This window comes from Ursus arctos, unplaced genomic scaffold, assembly GCF_023065955.2.
Source record: "Ursus arctos isolate Adak ecotype North America unplaced genomic scaffold, UrsArc2.0 scaffold_12, whole genome shotgun sequence".
Lineage (NCBI taxonomy): Eukaryota > Metazoa > Chordata > Mammalia > Carnivora > Ursidae > Ursus > Ursus arctos.
Genome location: NW_026622786.1, coordinates 65053842 through 65073471, shown reverse-complemented (window position 1 = coordinate 65073471; position 19630 = coordinate 65053842). Strand labels below are relative to the sequence as shown.

Here is a 19630-nt window from a genome sequence, read left to right as displayed (position 1 = left end):
AAATAAAAAATCTTAAAAAAAAAATGATAAATATAACAAAGTCCTTGTGTTTCAACCGGGAGCCAGCTTGCCTTAACTGGAATCAATCTTTTTTTTTTTTCAGACTTTATTTATTTATTTAAGAGAGTATGAGCAGGGGGAGGAGCAGAAAGAGAGGGAGAATCCCAAGCAGACTCCCTACCAAGCAAGGAGCCCGACATGGGGCTCAATCTCAGGACCCTGAGATCATTATCTGAGCCAAAGTCAGATGCTTAACTGACTGAGCCACCCAGGCACCCCAATCCTATTATTTTTGTCACAACACCATTACTTTTGTTTCAAGACCCACTCCCAGACCTTAGGAATTTACCCAAAACTGACAGAACTCCCAGAAAAATGAGACAAAAATACTTAACATAAATATATACTTATACCAACACAATACAGATACTGCAAATGTAAAAGTGAAGTTTTAAAAAAAAAAAAAAGAGTGACAGGATAATCTCTTACTAAAGTAATCCTAATAGCAACCTAATGGTGATCCTAATCGTACCTAAATAATCCTAAGAGCAACCACTGCCACATACAAATTCAAAACAGAAGTCAAAGGGTGCCTGGGGGTTAAGCATCTGCCTTTGGCTCAGGTCATGATCTCAGGGTCCTGATATCAAGCCCCACATTGGACTCTCTGCTCAGCAGGGAGTTTGCTTCTCCCCCTTCCCTCTGCCTCTGCCCCTCACTTGTACTGGCATGTGTGTTCTCTCCCTCTCTCAAATAAATAAATAAAATCTTAAAAAAAACAGAAGTCAATTAATCCCAGTTTTTCATCTTTTGATCCCTCTATTAGCCTCAGTAAATCCAAGGACACTAGAAATACTTTTTTTCTTTTTATGTTTCACAAAGCTACAAGAGCATGAAGGAATCAAAAAGTAACTGGATGCAGCTTTGATTTTTTTAAAAGACAACCTTATAAAGTGCAGTACTTACTAATTTTTTCCACTACTGTAATCATGATAGAGGAAAGGAAACTTGTTCCCCAATGGGAAGAGGATGGAGATGACCCAAAGAAAAAAAGCCACGTCCTTACAATTTCCTTGAAATTTCATTTTCTCTTTAAAATTCATGCAAATTTTATATTTACTTCATAGTAATTATTTTTAATTTTAAAAAAACACATTTCTTTTTAAGTTATTCTAGTAAATTGATGCTATAAGACATTGATATTTAGTCTATAACTTTGAGTACTCCCTAGCATACCCATTTGAGAAATGTACATGTATAAGATCACAGACTTGACTTTGGAGTAGAGCAGACCTGAGTTCCAAACCCAGCCTTGTTATGACTACCTGTCATTAGATAATTACTTAACCTCCTTACATGCCTCCACTTACTCATCTTTAAAATGGGTATAGTAATAATGGCTATCACAAATTAAATGGTATATACCAATTAGATTGGACAATGCAGATAAAACACTTATAATACAGGCCAAAGTAATGCTAAGCAACGTTAGTATAATTATAATTACCATCTCCAAAATCAATCTGTATAATAAAGGATTGCCTAGTTTACAGGGTGGTTTAAGAACTGTGAAGGATCTAATATTTTACTCACTTGCAAGTTAACAATTTAGCATGTTACAACTTCATGAATGAGAGAGGAAGACACAAGACTCCTGGTCAAGAATTAAGTATTTATTACTCACAACAACAAGCAGTAGCCAGAGTATCAGCATTTTCTTGCATGGGTTCCCAAGCCTCATTTGCCACAGGGTCATACAGAGTGGGCCAGGTGACACCTCCTCATGCACTACAGGACTGCACTACAGAAGAGGAACCCTGAATCTCTTTTAATGGACAGTAAGTATGCCCACCCTTTGCTTTAGGGAGAAAGTATCTTCCCAGACTGTAAGCAAAGTTGCCCTTTGGTCTGGAAGGAGACATTATCTAGGCTGGTCACAATAAAACACCCTTGAAAAGACAGGCTAGAACAATCAACTGTCTCTATTCGTAAGATGTGCTGAAATATGAGACAAGGAATTGTCTCTCTCACTTCTAAACCATCTTGGCTACTGACAAAGTTTCTCATGAGTGTAAGATTCCAATGACCACTCTGATTAATCTGACTGACAAGGCACTGGGACTAAATCCATTAAATTTGTTTCATACAGCATTTAATTAAATCAGCTATCAATAGGCAGTAGGATGAGGCCAACCTTCAGAACTGATTTCAACCATGTTCCTCAGAGCCCCACCCCCAAATAAGTAAAAGAAATCCCATAAAACATCAGGGTCTACCTCAGAAAGTCTGGTGGCTTTGTCCCTAAAGTTCTGTATTAGCCTTTCCACTTGGCCCAAGGCATTAATCCAGGAACAACAGGATGTATTAACAATTATACAGACTCTGCTTCAGCCTACAAGAGCAATTTTATCATCTAACAATGCTGGTCAGTGAGTTGAGGCTAATCGGAATGCTTTCCAGGGCCAAGGTGTGTCACTGATCAGGTCAACTAAAAAGTCAGGAACAAATTCTGAACCACCTATTCTAATTCAATAACTTCCCTCATGGAGGAACTGTCTACAGGATGCACATAAATAACAAACTCTGGGAAGCTTCCCCAAAAAATCAAGGATAATCTCATGTTGGAGAGATCTCCACAGTCCACTGAAGGCTCTAAGATCTACTAGTGGTGTTCTGTTAAACACTCAAAGGTGAAAGAGTCCACATTTTTAGGAGGACCTACATCAACCTGGGAGACACAGTCAACCTGTGTCCCAACATGGCCTCCCAGCCAGATGGCAGCCCTAGAGTTCCCAAATTCAGTTTGAATAATTGAGTCTAGTCCTTGTTTACAAAGGACTGAAAGAAGGCAGTCATTCCAAACTGTTCCAATTGTCCAGTCCACCAATAATCTGCCCCACAGAGTACCTGAGTGAAGGCTACGGAAGACATGTGGGTAGGCATGAGGAAGTAACGACAGATGTTTTGCATGGAGGGTATAGGAGCTGGGGCAACCCTTGCTGTTTCCAATAGATTTCTCAGTAAAATTAAAGGAAATGACAATCAAACGGTGATCAGAGCTGAGCAGTCTAATGGGAGGATGGCAGACCCAGCAGTTGATTAAATTTAATGTGCCTGTAACAGTTTGGAAGAGCAGCACCAGGATGTTTTTCTTCATAAGGAAAGCTTCAAGCATGGTTCTAAATGTCTCTCCCCTCCCCAAAGCTTCTTCTGGGGTCTAAGGTATTCCTTCCCAGATGTCAAGACTGTTGACTTTCCCTCCACTGCCACAAAATCAGTATGTTCCATTCCAGCGCTATAATTTCATCTTTTTTCCAATCTTCTTCTACTGATACTTAGGCCTTTTCCCCAGAAATGTCAGGTGTGAGACAAGCAAGGGAATTTTTAATAAACCTACAGAAAACCATTTATGGTCCCCACTGACCCACATGGGCCACTGTAGGGGAACTCAGCAAGCAGTGTTCTCAACCAGTGGTCATTATCCTTATGATCTAGACCATGTCAAACCAATATGAGAACCCAGGTGGCAAAACGAGAATAAAGTTTGAATCCCTACACCACTTTTTGTTGAACTGCCACATAAAAGGTGTACCAACAGGGGTGCCTGGGTGGCTCAGTCAGTTAGGCCTCTGCCTTCCACTCAGGTCATGATCCCAGGGTCCTGGGATACTGTCCCACATGGGGCTCCCTGCTCAGCAGGGGGTCTGTTCCTCCCTTTCCCCCTGCCCCTCCCCTGGCTTGTGCGTTCTCTTTCTCTCTCTCTCTCTCTCTCTCTCCCCCCTCCCGCTCGCTCTCTCAAATAAATAAAATCTTTTTTAAAAAAGGTGTACCATGGGGCGCCTGGGTGGCGCAGTCGTTGGGCGTCTGCCTTCGGCTCAGGGCGTGATCCCAGTGCTCTGGGATCGAGCCCCACGTCAGGCTCCTCCGCTGGGAGCCTGCTTCTTCCTCTCCCACTCCCCCTGCTTGTGTTCCCTCTCTCGCTGGCTGTCTCTCTCTGTCAAATACATAAATAAAAATCTTTATTAAAAAAAAAAAAAAAAAAAAAGGTGTACCAACACGCTGGCCCTGCGCTGCAGCTAGGAGAAAAAAAGAAGCTGCATGCCCAGAAATAGTCTGGATAGAATCTGAATTTCAAGGGATGCCTAGGGTGGCACAGCCAATTAAGTATCCAGCTCTTGGTTTCAGCTCAAGGTGTGATCTCAGAGTCCTGAGACTGAGCCCCGCATTGGGCTCTGTGCTCCACACGGAGTCTGCTTGGGGTTCTCTCTTCCTCTGCCCCTCTGCCCTCTCTCTCTCCCTCTCTCCCTCTCTCAAATAAAAAAATTAAAAAAAAAAATCCGAATTTTCAAAACAGGGCTATATAACCTCCAACCCCTTCCATCCCGATCACTGGGTCATGAAGTGACCAAGATGAGATGACCCCTTTCTGGGCATGGCTGCATTCAGTGGCCTAAGTGACTTACTAGGAAAAAGATGTTTCAAAGTTCAACATTTATCCACATACCAGATGCCTGTGGATGGTAGGGAGCATGAAGGTTCCCTCGAGTATCTTGATTATCAAGCTCACTGTTGAGTGGCTTTTGAGACAAAAAGTGCACCACTATCAGACTGCAAATGGTCCAGAAAGCCCAAAAGCATAACACAGATTAGTTTCACAGGCTAAAATGGTGTGGCCAGTCAGCTAATTAGACTAGAACAGCAACACCAAACCAGAAAAAGTATCAACAGCAGTGAGGCAGCACTGATACTTTATGAATGGGAGGTCAAAGAGCCAATGTATTAAATTTGTTAAAAGCAAGCCGAGGCCACATCCCATGAAATGTGACTTCTCTCATTATGTGACAAGCAGGTCAATTTTTGGCAGAAATCACAAGTATAGCAATGCTACTTTCTGCATCAGAAACACAGTCCTTAAGTCTACACCCAGTTTATGATAGCCGATGTGTTATCACATCTAATATGATGGTTGGATCCAGACAACAATGATGGCTTTGGGCAATGCAGACTCAGTCAGAAGCTTGATTCCAGTGGGCTTCATTAGAGAACAGGCCCTTATTGTGGGCATCTACATGAGTGATCCAGACAGTTTGATCGGCAGCTATAATTTGTTTCCATAGTTCACGGCTTCAAAGAGAGCTATCTTTAATCTGCCAGTCTATAGTTTCCAAGTGGCGGACCAAATAGCTAGGCCACTGGCAACAGGCCAAGGGGCAGTAGAAATACAAATTTCATGAAGGAGAATACTGGCCAGAGCTATAAGAACAGCCTTGAATTCTATCCACTGAGCAAAGCAATTACATCCACTATCTGTCTGTTCATAGCTGGCGCAGAGGCTTAACAGCCCCCGAAGACAAGCAGACACAATCAGTTTTGGCTTGGGTGAACCACTGGTGAACCAGGCCCAGGTTTAGGGAATCCTCTATGAATTGAGGACCCCACTGAGTCAGTGGCTTTGCTTTAGACAGTGAAGTAGGGAATAAAGATTCCTCCAAAGGAAGGACTGAACCATAAGACGTTATGAACCTCCATCCTCTCATCTCTCAGACAAACCAGCGGAAGTTCTAACAATTTTGCTTTGTGCCCACAGAGGTTGCAAATTTGCCTCCTTTCACACTCGAGTGTAGGTGTACACAGGTCTGTAAATGTTGTCTAAAAGAGGCAGAACCTTCTGCCCAGCCAAGACAAATCTTAGGACTAGTTTTACACTGGGGGAAGTCTGACTCTGAATCTAACTGACAGATTGGTGAAAAAAATTCCATCTATCAGAGAGGATATTTGAGGGTTGTTAAGAGTTAGCAACAACCAGAGGAATGTTCAGGCTGTCTTTGAACCTACTTCCTGGTATTCAAACTGCAACCACCTCCCTAAATCTTCCTCATTAACAGGCAATAAAGTAGAGAACCACTTGACAATTTGGTCAACGTGTTCAACATCAATTCCCATTCCCTCAAATTCTGTTAACCAGCCCATGAGGCCTTCATCCTTCCTCTTCCAAAAAACCATGTGTCTATCAACATACTATCCTTGTTAACAAAACTGTTAAAGCAGTGAAAGATCTGGTATTTTTTACCCTACTTGTAAGCTAACAAGTTAGCATGCCAGTTTCATGGATGCTGGCAGAAGACCTAGACTCCTGGGTTAGAGACAATGAACTTTGTGATTCATGACAATATTCACAGTCAGGATACCAGCATTTTCTTCTGTAGTTCCCCAGTCCCACTTCCCACAGTGCAACACAAAGTAGACCATGTGATACCAACACATGCAATGGACTGCATTAGAAGAGGAACCCAGGGCCTAGAGAACCCCAATCTCTCAAAATGCAAAGGGATGCATGCCTACCCTTTGCTCCAAAGGGAGACACTACCTCTATCTTCCAAGGCAACTCACTATACAAATATCCTTGAAAAGAGACCAGAAACAAAAGCAGTCAGTGTCTCTGATCACAAGACATACAGAAACCATGGAGAACTGTATTAATGGATCCCCATAGAGTCACTGTAGAATTTAGCTGTTAAGAGCCCAGCACAGTACAAGGCACATACAAAACAATCAAAAGCTAGATGCTAATTTTATTATTTCTCCCCCATTAAACCTAAAATAGGAATGCTCAATTGTGTCTCCACCTCACTTTACTACATAGCTAAAATTATATTAAAAAAAAAAGTTCAGCCACTGCTTTTCCCTTGGGAGAAAGAAGATGGGCAGCCAAGAGGGCACAAGACACAAAGCTTTCCTCTCACTAACACTATACTACTATAGCTCAATCATTAAAGAGTCCAGGAAACCAAGGTAAAATGGAGAAGAAAAAAAAAACCAGGTGCCTAGAACCTAACTCTAAGGCCATTAAGGTACACATAACCTGCAAACATTTCTGCTTTTCTTACCACAACTTGACATCTCATCCTTTCTCCCTCACTTATGCCTCTATAATCACAAGTAAGTATAAAGACAGGTACAATTATTCTGTTAAAGTTGCCAAACTGCTGCTTCTTTTTTTAAGATTTATTCATTTGAGAGAAAGAGAAAGCACGAGTAGGGGAAGGGGCAGAGGGAAAAAGAGGGAGAGGGAGAGGGAGAAGCAGACGCCCTGACAAGCTCTTGACGTGGGGCTCAATCCCAGGACCCTGGGATCATGACCTGAGCCAAAGGCAGATACTTAACTGACTGAGTCACCCAGGCGCCCCTGCCAAACTGCCTCTTAAAATTGTCTCAAACTCACCTTAAAGCCAATGACTAATGATTTAACACAGTGAACAATTTTGATTTGAAATTTTAATTTTTTTTAAAGATTTTATTTATTTATTTGACAGAGAGAGGGAACAAGCAGGGAGAGCGGCAGGCGGAGGGAGAGGGAGAAACAGGCTCCCCACTGAGCAGGGAGTCCGACAAAGGGCTGGATCCCAAGACCCTGAGATCATGACCCAAGCGGAAGGCAGATGCTTAACCGACTGAGCCACCCAGGCACCCTGTGGAATTTAAATTTCTACCTTAAAAAAGTTGAAAGTGAAACCAAAATCAAGAAGAGTGACTGACACAGAGCAATTCAAATTTCCTGAAGTTATTGACCTCCAGCCCTATATTTTGCCACATTACCTTACTGAGCCCTCTATAAAAGCTAAATGAGAAGGGAGGTGTTTTGTACTTCTCTATGAATTGGTCACTTTAAAGTTATAACCCTCAGTTCAATAAAATAGCCCAATTTTTATTCTCTCAATTTTATTTTATTATTCAAAATAATATGTCAACAAATGGGAGATGCTTAAAACTACAGCTGACCCTTGAAAACTATACATTTTAACTGCGTGGGTCCACTTACACTGGGATTTTTTTTCATTACAGTACTGTATATGTATTTTCTCTTCTCTATAATTTTCTTAATAACATTTTCTCTAGCTTGCTTTATTGTAAAAATACAATATAAAACATATAACATATAAAATATGTGTTAATTGACTGTTTATGTTATTAGTAAGGCTTCCAGTCAACAACAGGCTATTACAGGTTAAATTTGGGGGGGAGTCAAAATTATGTGTGGATTTTCAAATGTGCAGATTGGTGCCCCTAACCCCTGCATTGTTCAAGGGTCAACTATACATGCAAACTTACAATTCTACTCTATTCGTACCATAACAGCTAATAGTCATAATATTCCTTCAAAAAATATTCACTGAGAACCTCTTACAGATATTGTAGGAAAAGATGGTTAAGACCCAGGCAGTTATTTCTTTTTCCTAATGTTCACTCTGCGTAAACATGTAAAGTGATTACTGATAATCTGGCATATGACTCTAAAGAAGAGGGGCACCTGGGTGGTATAATCAGTTAAGTGTCTGACTCTAGGTTTTGGCTCAGGTCATTATCTCAGGGTCCTGGGATCGAGCTTGCATGGTGCTCTGTGCTCAACACAGAGCCTGCTTTAGATTCTCTCTCCCTCTGCCCCTCCAGCTCACGCACCCTCTCTCTAAAAATAAATATTTTTAAAATTTTTTTAAAGACTCGAAAGAAGAGAAACATACAAAAGATACGTAAGACAAAATTATTAACCCTAAAACTGGGCACATGGTACTGATGTCATCAGCAAAAGGCAGCTGGTAGGTTTTGAAAGATAAATAAAAGTTTTCTAAAAAAAAAAAAAAAAAAAAGTTTTCTAAAGGGCCACAAAAAATAAGGGTATAAAGACACAGAGCCTGGGGCGCCTGGCTGGCTCAGGTGGTGAAACATCCAACGCTTAATCTCAGGGTCATGAGTTCAAGCCCCGCACTGAGCATAGGGCATATAATAAAATACTCAATTTTCCTAAGGCATAAAAATGGAACAATACTTAAGGCCACAAAATCAAAAAAATCACAGGAATAGATGCAACTTTTAAAGTCATCTATCTAGATCAGTTGTTCCCAAGTATAGATCTTGGATCAGCATCAGCACAACCTGGGAATCTGATACAAATGCATATTTTCAGGCCCCACCTAGAATCTACTCAATCAGAAACCTGGGGTGGGGCCCAGCAACCTATGGTTTAGCAAGCCTTCCAGGTTATTCTTATACAAATTCAAGTTTGAGAACCAGTAATTTAGATCAGGGTTTTTCAGCACTATGGACATTTTAGAGTGGATAAGTCTTCATTGTGAAGGGATGTCTTGTGTAGAATGTTTAGCAGCATTCCTGGCAGCTACCCACTAAATACCAGCAGCACCCCCCCAGCTGTAACAGCCAAAAATGTCTCTAAACATTGCCTAATGTCCCCTGGGGAACAGAAATCACCCACAGTTGAACACCACTAATCTAGATCAAGGATCAGCAAGCTTTCCTGTAAGGGGCAGGGTAAATATTTTAGGCTTTGCAGGCGTGCAATCAACTACTCAACTTTTGCTATTGAGGGCAAAAGTGGCAAGAGACAATATGTAAACAAACATGCAAGACTGTCTTCCAATAAGACTTAACTGACCAAAAAAAGTGGTAGTTTGGCCCTCAGTATGTAGTTTGCTGATCCCTAATCCAGATGAATTACCTAAATTATAAATTATAACTGAATGTCCTCAAACCCTCCTGCGGCCAAGTGATTGTCCAGACTCTATATGAATACTTGATCTAGTCCAGTCCTGTTTTCAGGTACATATAACTCTAGACAAATCTCTATTTTATAGACCGAATAACTCAAAGCCAGAAAGGATAAATGACTTGCTCAGAGAACCAGAACCGAAACAAAACAAACAAAAAAACAAAGCAAAAAACTAGAGCTCTAGTCTGCCTAAGTGCAAAGTTCTAACTGCCTCCTATAGAGGTGTATAACCATATATTGTTCCTTGTGAAGCATTCAAATGTTCTAGCACTTTGCAGTTACTAAAACCTGCAAAGAGAAGTATTTGTCATGGTGCGGGGAGGGGATTTTGAAATAATTTTAGCTTAAAAGCCCAAACAGTAAATATTTTAAGCCTGTGCACCATAAAGTCTCTGTCTCAACTACTCAATTCTGTCACTGCAGCAAGAAAGCAATCACAGACAATATGTAAATGAATAGCTATCACTGTATTCCAATAAATCTTTATGTATAAAAACAGGTAGACAGCTTATCGGGTATAGTTTCCTGACCCCTCATCTACAGAGTCCATAAACCCAGTCTGGCAAACAACAGGCATCAACCCAACCATGCTCAACAAATCTAAAGATCTTTCATTCCATGGCTTCTGACCACCTGTAAACTTAGAAGCATGGCAGTAGACTGGAATGAATGCTAGTCTAGTTACAATCCAAGTGCCAGGCTCTCCCTCCGTCCCTCCTTCCCTTCTGGCATGTTTGCTGTATGCTAGGTACTGTTAATTCATTTTGTATGTAAATCTTTTCATTTGGAGAAATTATTAATGGTGGGTCTTGTTTTCCTCTACAAATCCAAACCATCTGACACATTAAGCTAGAAAATAAACACCTCTTATGTATACCTGTATAAAATCTGTTTCAAACCAACCCATGAACTTGGACAAGTCACTTCCTTTTTCTGGCCTCAATTTCCACAAAAGGAAAAATGAGAAGCTAGAAATAGATGATCTCTGAAGTCCCTTGCAGAGAACACGTATATATCTTAAAATTATAAAAAATGAAAATAACTAAAAGTTATTGAACTCTTTCTATGCCAGACACCTGTTCTAATCACTTTACATGAAGTCATTTTTCATATGAGGAAACTGAGGCATGAGTAGTCAAGGATCACAAGATGTGCAAGTGGCAGTACTATGATTTAAATCCAAGCAATCTGACCTCAGAGTCCATGCTCTTAACCACTAACTACTAACCTTTATTCTACATGCCAAACCTTATTATCCCAATGACCAACAATCCAAACACAAACACAAAACGCCTTGTCCCTCTAATGAATAAAGAGGATAGTGGAGAAAGGAAAGAAAGGACAATAACAAGACTATTTTCAGCCATAGTACTCAATCTCTTGCCTAAGGAAATAAATATGATGTTCCATGGATACTTAGTTTGGTCCCTAAACCACAACATCACAAAGGTATACCTATCCGTGAGGACCAATACCCTTTCTACTTGCACAGTCTGTCAAACCAAAAAACAAAGAAGATTCACAGCTTCATTTAGAAGGAAGAAATGTTATGAAGGGACAGAAACTAATTTCAAGGGACTTAACTGGTAGTGTCATGGAAGAGTCCATGCTCCCAACAGAAGCTGACAGGCAAAAGAAAAAGAAGTCCCATAATCACAGTTCTAATATGAAAATGCATAAAGCAATTTAGGCAGCAAAAGTATTACTAGCTTGAAAGACCAGGAGAGGAAAACAAAGGCACAACTGTGTCATCCAGGAAACATAACTGAAAGTAACATCAAAATCAAAGCCAAATTAGAGAAGAAATAGACTCACTCTGTGACCGCTAGAACTAGGTTCAGAAAAAATATTTTTTTAGCAAGGCAGATAAGGTTTTGTTGCTTAAAAAAGAAAACGCTGCTAATAAAAATTGTTCCTTTTTTTTCCTTGACTTAGTAAAGCTATGATCTATATCTCTATATTATACAGTAACAGAAATATAAATAGTAAAATATATGAGACCAATATGTGAGACTAACCTAAACAGGTATAGTAAATACCCTTATTGTTCCCAAAGAAAAATTATATTATAAAAAATATACCTTAGAGGAAAAGAAATTAGCATTACAGTAATTGAAAGGTTAAGGGGGAAACAGGAATACTCATTTTTTTGTTCATATGGGTCCAAAATAACTAATATTACTGAAATTATTTGATAAAACTGCAACTCCATTTGGATAGCTGTTTTCACATCTTAAGCAAACCAAATATATGTCAAAAGTTTGTCTGATCAAATGATTTTTGCTCCCCACCTCAACCTTGAAAAGAAAAAAGGCAAAGAATTCTACAATTACAAATAGAACAAGATTTGGAACTTTCACCTGAATGCATCTCTTTGTTATAAAAAGACATTAAGGAAGGGGGGAAAAAAACAGTCCTGATTCATCAACGCCTCCCTGTTTTTCAAACCCAGGAAATTCCTTTACACCCCCTCCTGGCTCTGGCCAGCCAGAACTGTAGGTGTACTACTCTATTCATTCCTTTACCAGTAACATACTATGCTAACACTATTTACATTTAAAACTGATTTTTTTTTTTTAAGATTTTATTTATTTGACAGAGAGAAAAAGAGAGAGAGCGCGCACGCACGCACGAGCAAGCACAAGCAGGGGGGAGCGGAAGGCAGAGGGAGAGGGAGAAGCAGGCTCCCCTGCAGAGAAGGGAGCCTGATGCAGGGCTCATTCCCAGGATGCCGGGATCATGACTAGAGCCAAAGGCAGTCACTTAACCAACTGAGCCACCCAGGCGCCCCTAAAACTGATTTTGTTAGACTATTCCAAACTATAAACTCATTGCTCAGAGTTAAATTTACAAATAACTGGTTAAACATGATGTTGTCATTGTCTCCATTCAAATTTTTGGTGGTGAGCCACTATGGATAACAGTACGGCTAGCAGTTTCTCAAAAAAATTGAAAACAGAAATACCATATGATCCAGTAATTCAACCTCTAGATATATACCTAAAAGAATTAAAAGCAGAGATTCAAACAAATAATTGTAGACCCATGTTCATAACAGCATTAATGATTCACAATACTCAAAACATGGAAGAAAGTGTCCATTGACAGATGAATGGGTAAACAAAATGTGGTTCAGCAGTCCCCTAATATCTGCAAGTTATGTCCTAAGACCCCCAACAGATGAGTGAAACCAAGGATAGTACCTAACCCTATGTATGTTTTTTCCTATAAAGACCTACCTATGATAAAGTTTAATTTGTAAATCCAGCACAGTAAGAGATTAACAATAACTATAATAAAATAGAATAATTTTAACAATACTGAATATTGCAATAAAAGTTATATGAATGTGGTCTCGCTCTCAAAATCTTACTGTGCTGTACTCACCCTTCTTTGGTGATGTGAGATGATAAAACGCCTACTTGTTGAGATGAAGTGAGGTGAATGACCTAGGCATTGTGATGTAGCATTAGGCTACTGCTGACCTTCTGATTATACATCAGGAAGATACCTACCTTTGGACCACAGTTGACCAAGGGTAACTGAAACCATGGAAAGCAAAACCACAGATAATGGGGGACTACTGTATACACATACTGTTTAAATAGTGGAATAGTATTCAGCCTTTTCAAAGATCGGCTAAGATCCGGCACGTTCAGGGTGGTATGGCCGCAGACAGTATTCAGCCTTTCAAAAAGGAAGGGAATTCTGACATACTACAACACGGATGAACGCTGGACACATCATGCTAAGTAAAATAAGCCAGTCACAAAAGGATAAGTACTGCGTGATTACCCTTATATAAGGTACCTAGAATATTCACACTCATAGACAGAAAATAGAATGGTGGTTGGCAGGAGCTGGAGAACAGAGAAAAATGGGAAGTTATTGTTTAAAGGTTAAAGTTTCACTTTTGCAAGATAAAAAGAGTTCTGGAGATAGACGGAGGTGATAGTTGCACCACAATGTGAATGTACTTGATGCCACTGAACTAGACACTTAAAAATGGCAAATAAAGTGAAGATGGCAAATTCTATGTTATGTGTATTTCACCACAATTTTTAAAAAATTTTAATTGAGGGGTGCCTGGGTGGCTTAGTCAGTTTAAGTGTCTGCCTTCAGCTCAGGTCCTGATCCTGGGATCCTGGGATCCAGCCTCAACTCAGACTCTGCTCAGCAGGGGAGTCTGCTTCTTCCTGTCTCTCTGCTCCTCCCTCAGCTCCCGCTCTCTTTCTCACCCACTCCCCCTCAAATAAATCAATAAAATCTTTTTAAAAAGGTTTTTAATTGAAAGCTATTCTTATGGGGGGGAGGGGGGAGAGCTTTTTGGGGACAATTTGCAATACATTTGCTTTGTAATGAGTTCACTGATCTACCAAATCCCAAACCTGTCTCCCTAAGTCTGAGGTGCAATCTTCCATCCACTACTTATCCGGTATAAGAAACCAAGTAATTTATTATTAAAATTACAATTGTTAACTATTCCTTTACTGATCAGTTTTAACAGAAGTCCTTTCTCCATTGAGTTGAAATACTTAATATACAAAAATCTTTCTCAAAATTTTTCCAGGGTGCCTGGGTGGCTCAGTGGGTTGAGCGTGGGACTCGATTTCAGCTCAGGTCATGATATCAGGGTGGTGAGATCAAAGCCCGAGCTCCAGCTCCACTGCGGGCTCAGCAGGGAGTCAGCTTCTCTCCCTCTCCCTCGGCCCCTCCCCTCTCTCCACATAAGCACGCAAGAGCACACACCCACGTTCTCCCTCAAATAAATAAATAAATCTTAAAAAAAAAAAAAAACACGTTTTTCCACATTTAGGCACTATATTTATAAGTACCTATTACCCAGCAATAATCAAAATCTGAAACTTATTTACTTTTAAAATCTGATCACATTTAAAAATCATGTCCCTTTCTCAAAAAAAGGAGCGAGAGGGGGCAAACCAAGAAGTGGACACTGAACTACAGAGAAAGGACTGGTAACTGGGGGGGGGGGGGGGGTTAAATGGGTAATGGAGATTAAGGAGTGCAATTGTGATGAGTACTGGACATGGCATGGAAGTGTTGAATCACTCTATTGTACACCTGAAACTAATATGACACTGTATGTTAACTGACTGGAATTTAAATAAAAACTTTAAAAAAAAATCATGTCCTCTTCTATAAAAGCAGCACTGAGCTCTCAAAATTATTTTTAATTTCACAGTCATGTGTTCACTTTTGGGGAGAAACTGATTTGCAGAGTTACAAGCGAAACCAGCATCATCCAAGTATCTCCGTTACAAGACTTTAACTGCAATGTTTAAAATTACCTAGTTTCAGATAACTGGGTAAATGCTAATTTTTAAAAGTTAATCCTATAAAAAGTTTACACAATATTAAAAAATAGGGAGAATAATTGATTTTAAAAGTAAGTACACAAGAGCAAACTGATTTGGAATCATTTGTGAGAGGAATACAAGGTTCCTAAAAACACAAAAGGCTAATATACTTAATATGTGTATACTTTTTATTCTATATGTGTATTATTCTGTATGGGCATTATTCTGTACGTGTATTCTTTTTATTCATAAATATTTTATTTATGTGTACTTTTTATTCTACCAATAATATTCTTACCTACTTGACAATATGAAATAAACTTTCATCATCTGGCAAACATTGAGAATGCCATACCTTTTTCCCATTCTGTAAACAACTGTTCACATCAGTGCCATTGGTTTGAAGAGAAAAACAGCAGAATGTATGAATGTGATCAAAATAAAATCCCAAATGCTTGTCAAAAAATCTTACTTTGTCTTTGAGTACAAGAATCCTAAATTTCTTGTTCTTGGCCAATATAAAGTTCACAGTAAACATAATAATTGTCACAAATAAGAAAACAAGCAGTTACAAGTTGTCAGAGGAAGTAAAAAATTTGGTGAAATCAAAACAAAGTTACAATTACCTTAAAGCTTTTAGTGAGGTAAACTATGATTATTGTTGTCTAAAACGATTTCCATAAAGCAATTTTTAAAACAGGATAAAATAGTCCTAGAAACAGAGTCCTTTTTCATATGACCACATCCCACATTAGATAAAAGACTGGAGAATGAGAAAAAGAATAAAAGACTTAGGCAAAAAAAACAAAAAACAAAAAAACAAAAATCTCAGGCCAATCCTAATCCTACAAAACACCAAAATCTTCAGTCAACTTTTATTTCCAGAACACTTCTTTCTGAGTTTGGAAGTTATGGTATAATCAAATGCAGATATATCCATATTCCCAATAATCAGATACCCCTACTGGGTAAGATGAGCAAACTCTGGAAATGACCATCACAATATTAAGTTATAAAATAAGGAACATCAAAGAAAGAGGGAGAAGAGAAGCCAAACAAAATCTCAGTAAGAAAAACTGTCACCTACTATGCTAGTGCTAGACCATGTGCAATGAGGACAGTGTTTACAGAGAGAAAAACTGCCTATACATAACAGTAGCTTCTAAGTTAATGCCAAAATCAATGGTTAAAAATATCTCACTACAATATCTTCTTCATCAAATATCAAAAAGCAAAGATGGTGTGCACAGGGTATTAGTTCTAACGCCAAGTCTTTCATGATGGGATACAACTCTACTTTCAAAGGCCCTTCTTAAGATACTCATATATTAGTTAAACTACAGCTGGGCTAAGTAAAGGAATAACCTTTCCTTATCCGTTAAATTATTCCTGGAGTTAGGACACACACCAAGCAATTCAAATCTGTAGGGGAAGGGAATCCGCAAATATGTAATTTATTAAGCTTATGAATTCACCGAGGATACTTTGGTATATACAGTCTATTTGCCGCCTCCTCATCTTCATACCCTCCAAAGATTCCAATAAGGCAAAGTCTCGATGTTTATTTCTCCTTGAAAAAGACCATACCCTCACCACTACCTTCACCACCTCCTCCTCCTCGTTCTTTTTTACTCACCCCTTAATACAATACACCACACCCACAACACCAGACTCTCCACCCCCACGCTCCATACAGCACACTCTCAAGGAACAACCCAAAACTCCTGACCCAAAAAAACCATACTTTAAGCCCCACTTAATACCCCCAAATTCTATCCATTCTCCACATAATACTGGAAACACTACACAGTCCACACACATACACTAAACCAAGTATCATAACACCCCCTCACCCTGCAAATCCGTACATAACAAATTCTACACACCCAACCCAGTTTATGAATTGCACGTTCCCGAATGGCTCAACACACACACGCACCCGCGCGCGCGCGCGTACCCGCGCGCCACGTACCGTATAAAAGCCCAAACCACACACCACCGCAATGCTCTAACAAACCCTGAGAAGAGGCAACCCTTCAGGCACCGGGAACCCACGAGGCTGGAAGTGGAAGAGGAACGGGGCCATAGACTTCACCTGAAAATCCGCCAGGATCATCTCCCGGTCCATGTTGGACGCCATGGCGGCCGCCGAGTTCCGCCGCTCCGGGAGCGAAGCGCGCACCTGGGAGAGAAACGGCGCCTCCTGCGGCCGTCGCCGCCGCCGCCGCCGCCGCCGGGCGCCGAGGGGCTGGCGGGCTAGCCGGCGGGCGGACCGGCGGGCCGGCGGGCGGGGCAGCGCGGGAGGCTAGGCGCTCATGCACTCGGTAACCTTCAGGCGCCCGGGCCGCCCGCCTGCGCCCCGCGGAGCCCGCGCCGCAGCCGCCCTGATAGGGAGGTTGGTCTGGATGGGGATCCGGTCTTCCTGTTGCTGGCCAGGATGAGGGCAGGTTACGACAGCGCGCAACCGGCTCCCTTCAGCAGCGGCTAGACCGGCGGGGGCGGGGAAACCAAGCGAACAAGCAGGCGGGCGAACCCCACGGCCGCCTCCGCCTCCTCCGCTTCCTCCCTGGCCGCCGCCTCCGCCCCTGGTTGGCCGGCGCCAAGGCTGTCGCACATTTTGCCTGTCATCGAGGTCGCAAAGCGCCGCTTTGCGGCTGCCACGTGACTGCCTTCCTGTCAAGCGCTGGGCGCGCGACTACCGGGCGGGGACCCGCGTGCCGCTGGCGGGGTCCCCAACTTGCAACTGCGGGAGCTAGTAGTCCCGCAACAGGTTATTCCGGTTTGGAATTAAGCAAAGGCCTCAGGGTACTGCCTCCTCCGGGCTGGGGCGTGAATCAGCTTCTAAGCCTTAGGAGGTTACGTAGTCACATAAATACACTTCAAGCCCCACAAACCAATTCAACACAACCCCTTTTACAAACAGCATTTCATAAATGTACATTTTATCTAACAACGTCTCACCAAAATACAACTTCATATACGGTCTTTTAGGCTCAACCTCACTACCAAAACCTGTTTACACACTGTCACACTCAATACCAAGCCCCCTGACTCATGCACCCTCAAACTCTCGATAACACATAGGTAAACAGACTCCCAAGATCGACGTGGGGGAACATGGAAGCTAAGAAAAGTGAGACTATCGGTACCAAGAAAAAGATGACGAGCATTTTAAAACTTTTCTATTCCTACAGCATAACATTTATTTTTTAGACCTAAGGCAACATCCTACAAAAGGGGAAAACTTGAGTCCAGCTTTGAATATAGTTAATTTAAAATACTTCCATAAGTGAAGAAATTATATTTCTCCTTTATAATACCAGTTACTAAAAGTTTCAATTTATGGTCAGAAATTGAACGGCTTTGAGACAAGAATAGTCGAAGACTATGTAATGAAGTGTGACAATTTGTAATTGTCATCCTCACTGGAGGAAAAGTGACAGTGGGAAATGTTTAACTTTGACTTGGGAAATTATCATCTTCTGGACTGTAATAGAGCAATGACTTGCCTTGGAAAGTACATTAAACCCTGAAAGTGTGAAGTAAGATTGCTGATTTTGTGCTGTAAAGTAGATGCTAGTGATATCACCATATAGACCAAGGCCTAGATCTTTGTATTCCCTGAAGTCAAAGAAGAGCCCTAGGGTATTCTAAAGATCTAGGTTCATCCTATGTTTTCTTCAATGAAAATAGTCTGTCCTACAACTCTCATGCAATAATCTGTATTTAGACCAGAATTAGCTAGATAAGGAATAGAACTCTCCATAGTCACAAGAATTGAGTGTCTTTTTAAATTGCTATCCCATAGAAAGTAATTCCAAAATATAGTACAAATGTGAATCATGAGATGAAACACAGTACCAGCAATTTAAGTGTGGAAATTCAGTTGCCCCATTCATATATGTCATTCTCAGAACAAGGTGGGTGAATAATTGTCTCTAGTTACATGGCCAGGATTAATGCAGCCCTGAAAAGTTAAAGGTTTTCTCTGTCATGATGTGTGTATACTGCAGAACCCATTCAAATCCAGTGCTGGTCCCTTTCTCCCTCCCTTCTGTCCATCTGGAAATTAAAACACTGTGGTAATGTGAAAAGATGGGAAGAATACCCTACACATTCAGGTATATGGATTCCAGTACTGCTTTTCCAACTGATTAGCTGGGGGAACTTAGATGGGTCACTTAGTATCTCTGACTTCATCTTCTGATATGACTGTTTCAGGTGATGAGAAAACAAACATGAAAATGCGTGGAAAATAAAATAATTTACAAAACAACATTTTTACAATAAATTTCATAGTTAGCATTACTAGGTTTCAGTTCTAATTCTGCCCCTTAACAAAAAAATTCTGAGTCTCAATTTCTTTATCACTAAAATGGGGCTTATAAAACTTATCTCATAGAGTAATTATGAACATTGAGTGATAAAATGCTTGTGAAAACTCTTCAGAAACCTTAAAGCTCTCCAAACATATTAGTTGCTACTACTCTGTATACCAACTCCTAAATGCTTTTCTCAAGGCTACTGCTTTCATAAAACAAGCAAACAAGGATTCTTTTCCTTTCCAATCACTGCTTTTACCATCTTTACAACAAAATTTAATGCTCTGGGGAGTTCTTTGAGATTATAAGCCATTTCATTCAGTATGTTTTTATATTCACCATAGTTCATATAGAGCAAAGTATTGGGCATATAATAACAAACCCTACTTTTGAATTTATTAACTTTTATTGGATGTCTAGTATGTACA

At 40.5% G+C, this 19630-nt stretch overlaps 1 protein-coding gene across 5 annotated transcripts in view; it reads right to left on the bottom strand.

The window, feature by feature from the left end:
- The window catches only part of FAF1 (Fas associated factor 1), a 486729-nt gene that overhangs the window by 462751 nt on the left and 4348 nt on the right, over nucleotides 1–19630 (bottom strand). The window contains exon 1 of one of the 5 annotated variants that reach the window (XM_026498131.4): nucleotides 16976–17458. The exons of the other annotated variants lie outside the window; for them this stretch is intronic. Coding sequence (XP_026353916.1) covers nucleotides 16976–17020 — 45 coding nt within the window. The 5' untranslated portion in view covers nucleotides 17021–17458. Of the gene's footprint in view, nucleotides 1–16975; nucleotides 17459–19630 lie in introns of those variants that run through there. 5 annotated transcript variants of the gene reach the window in all.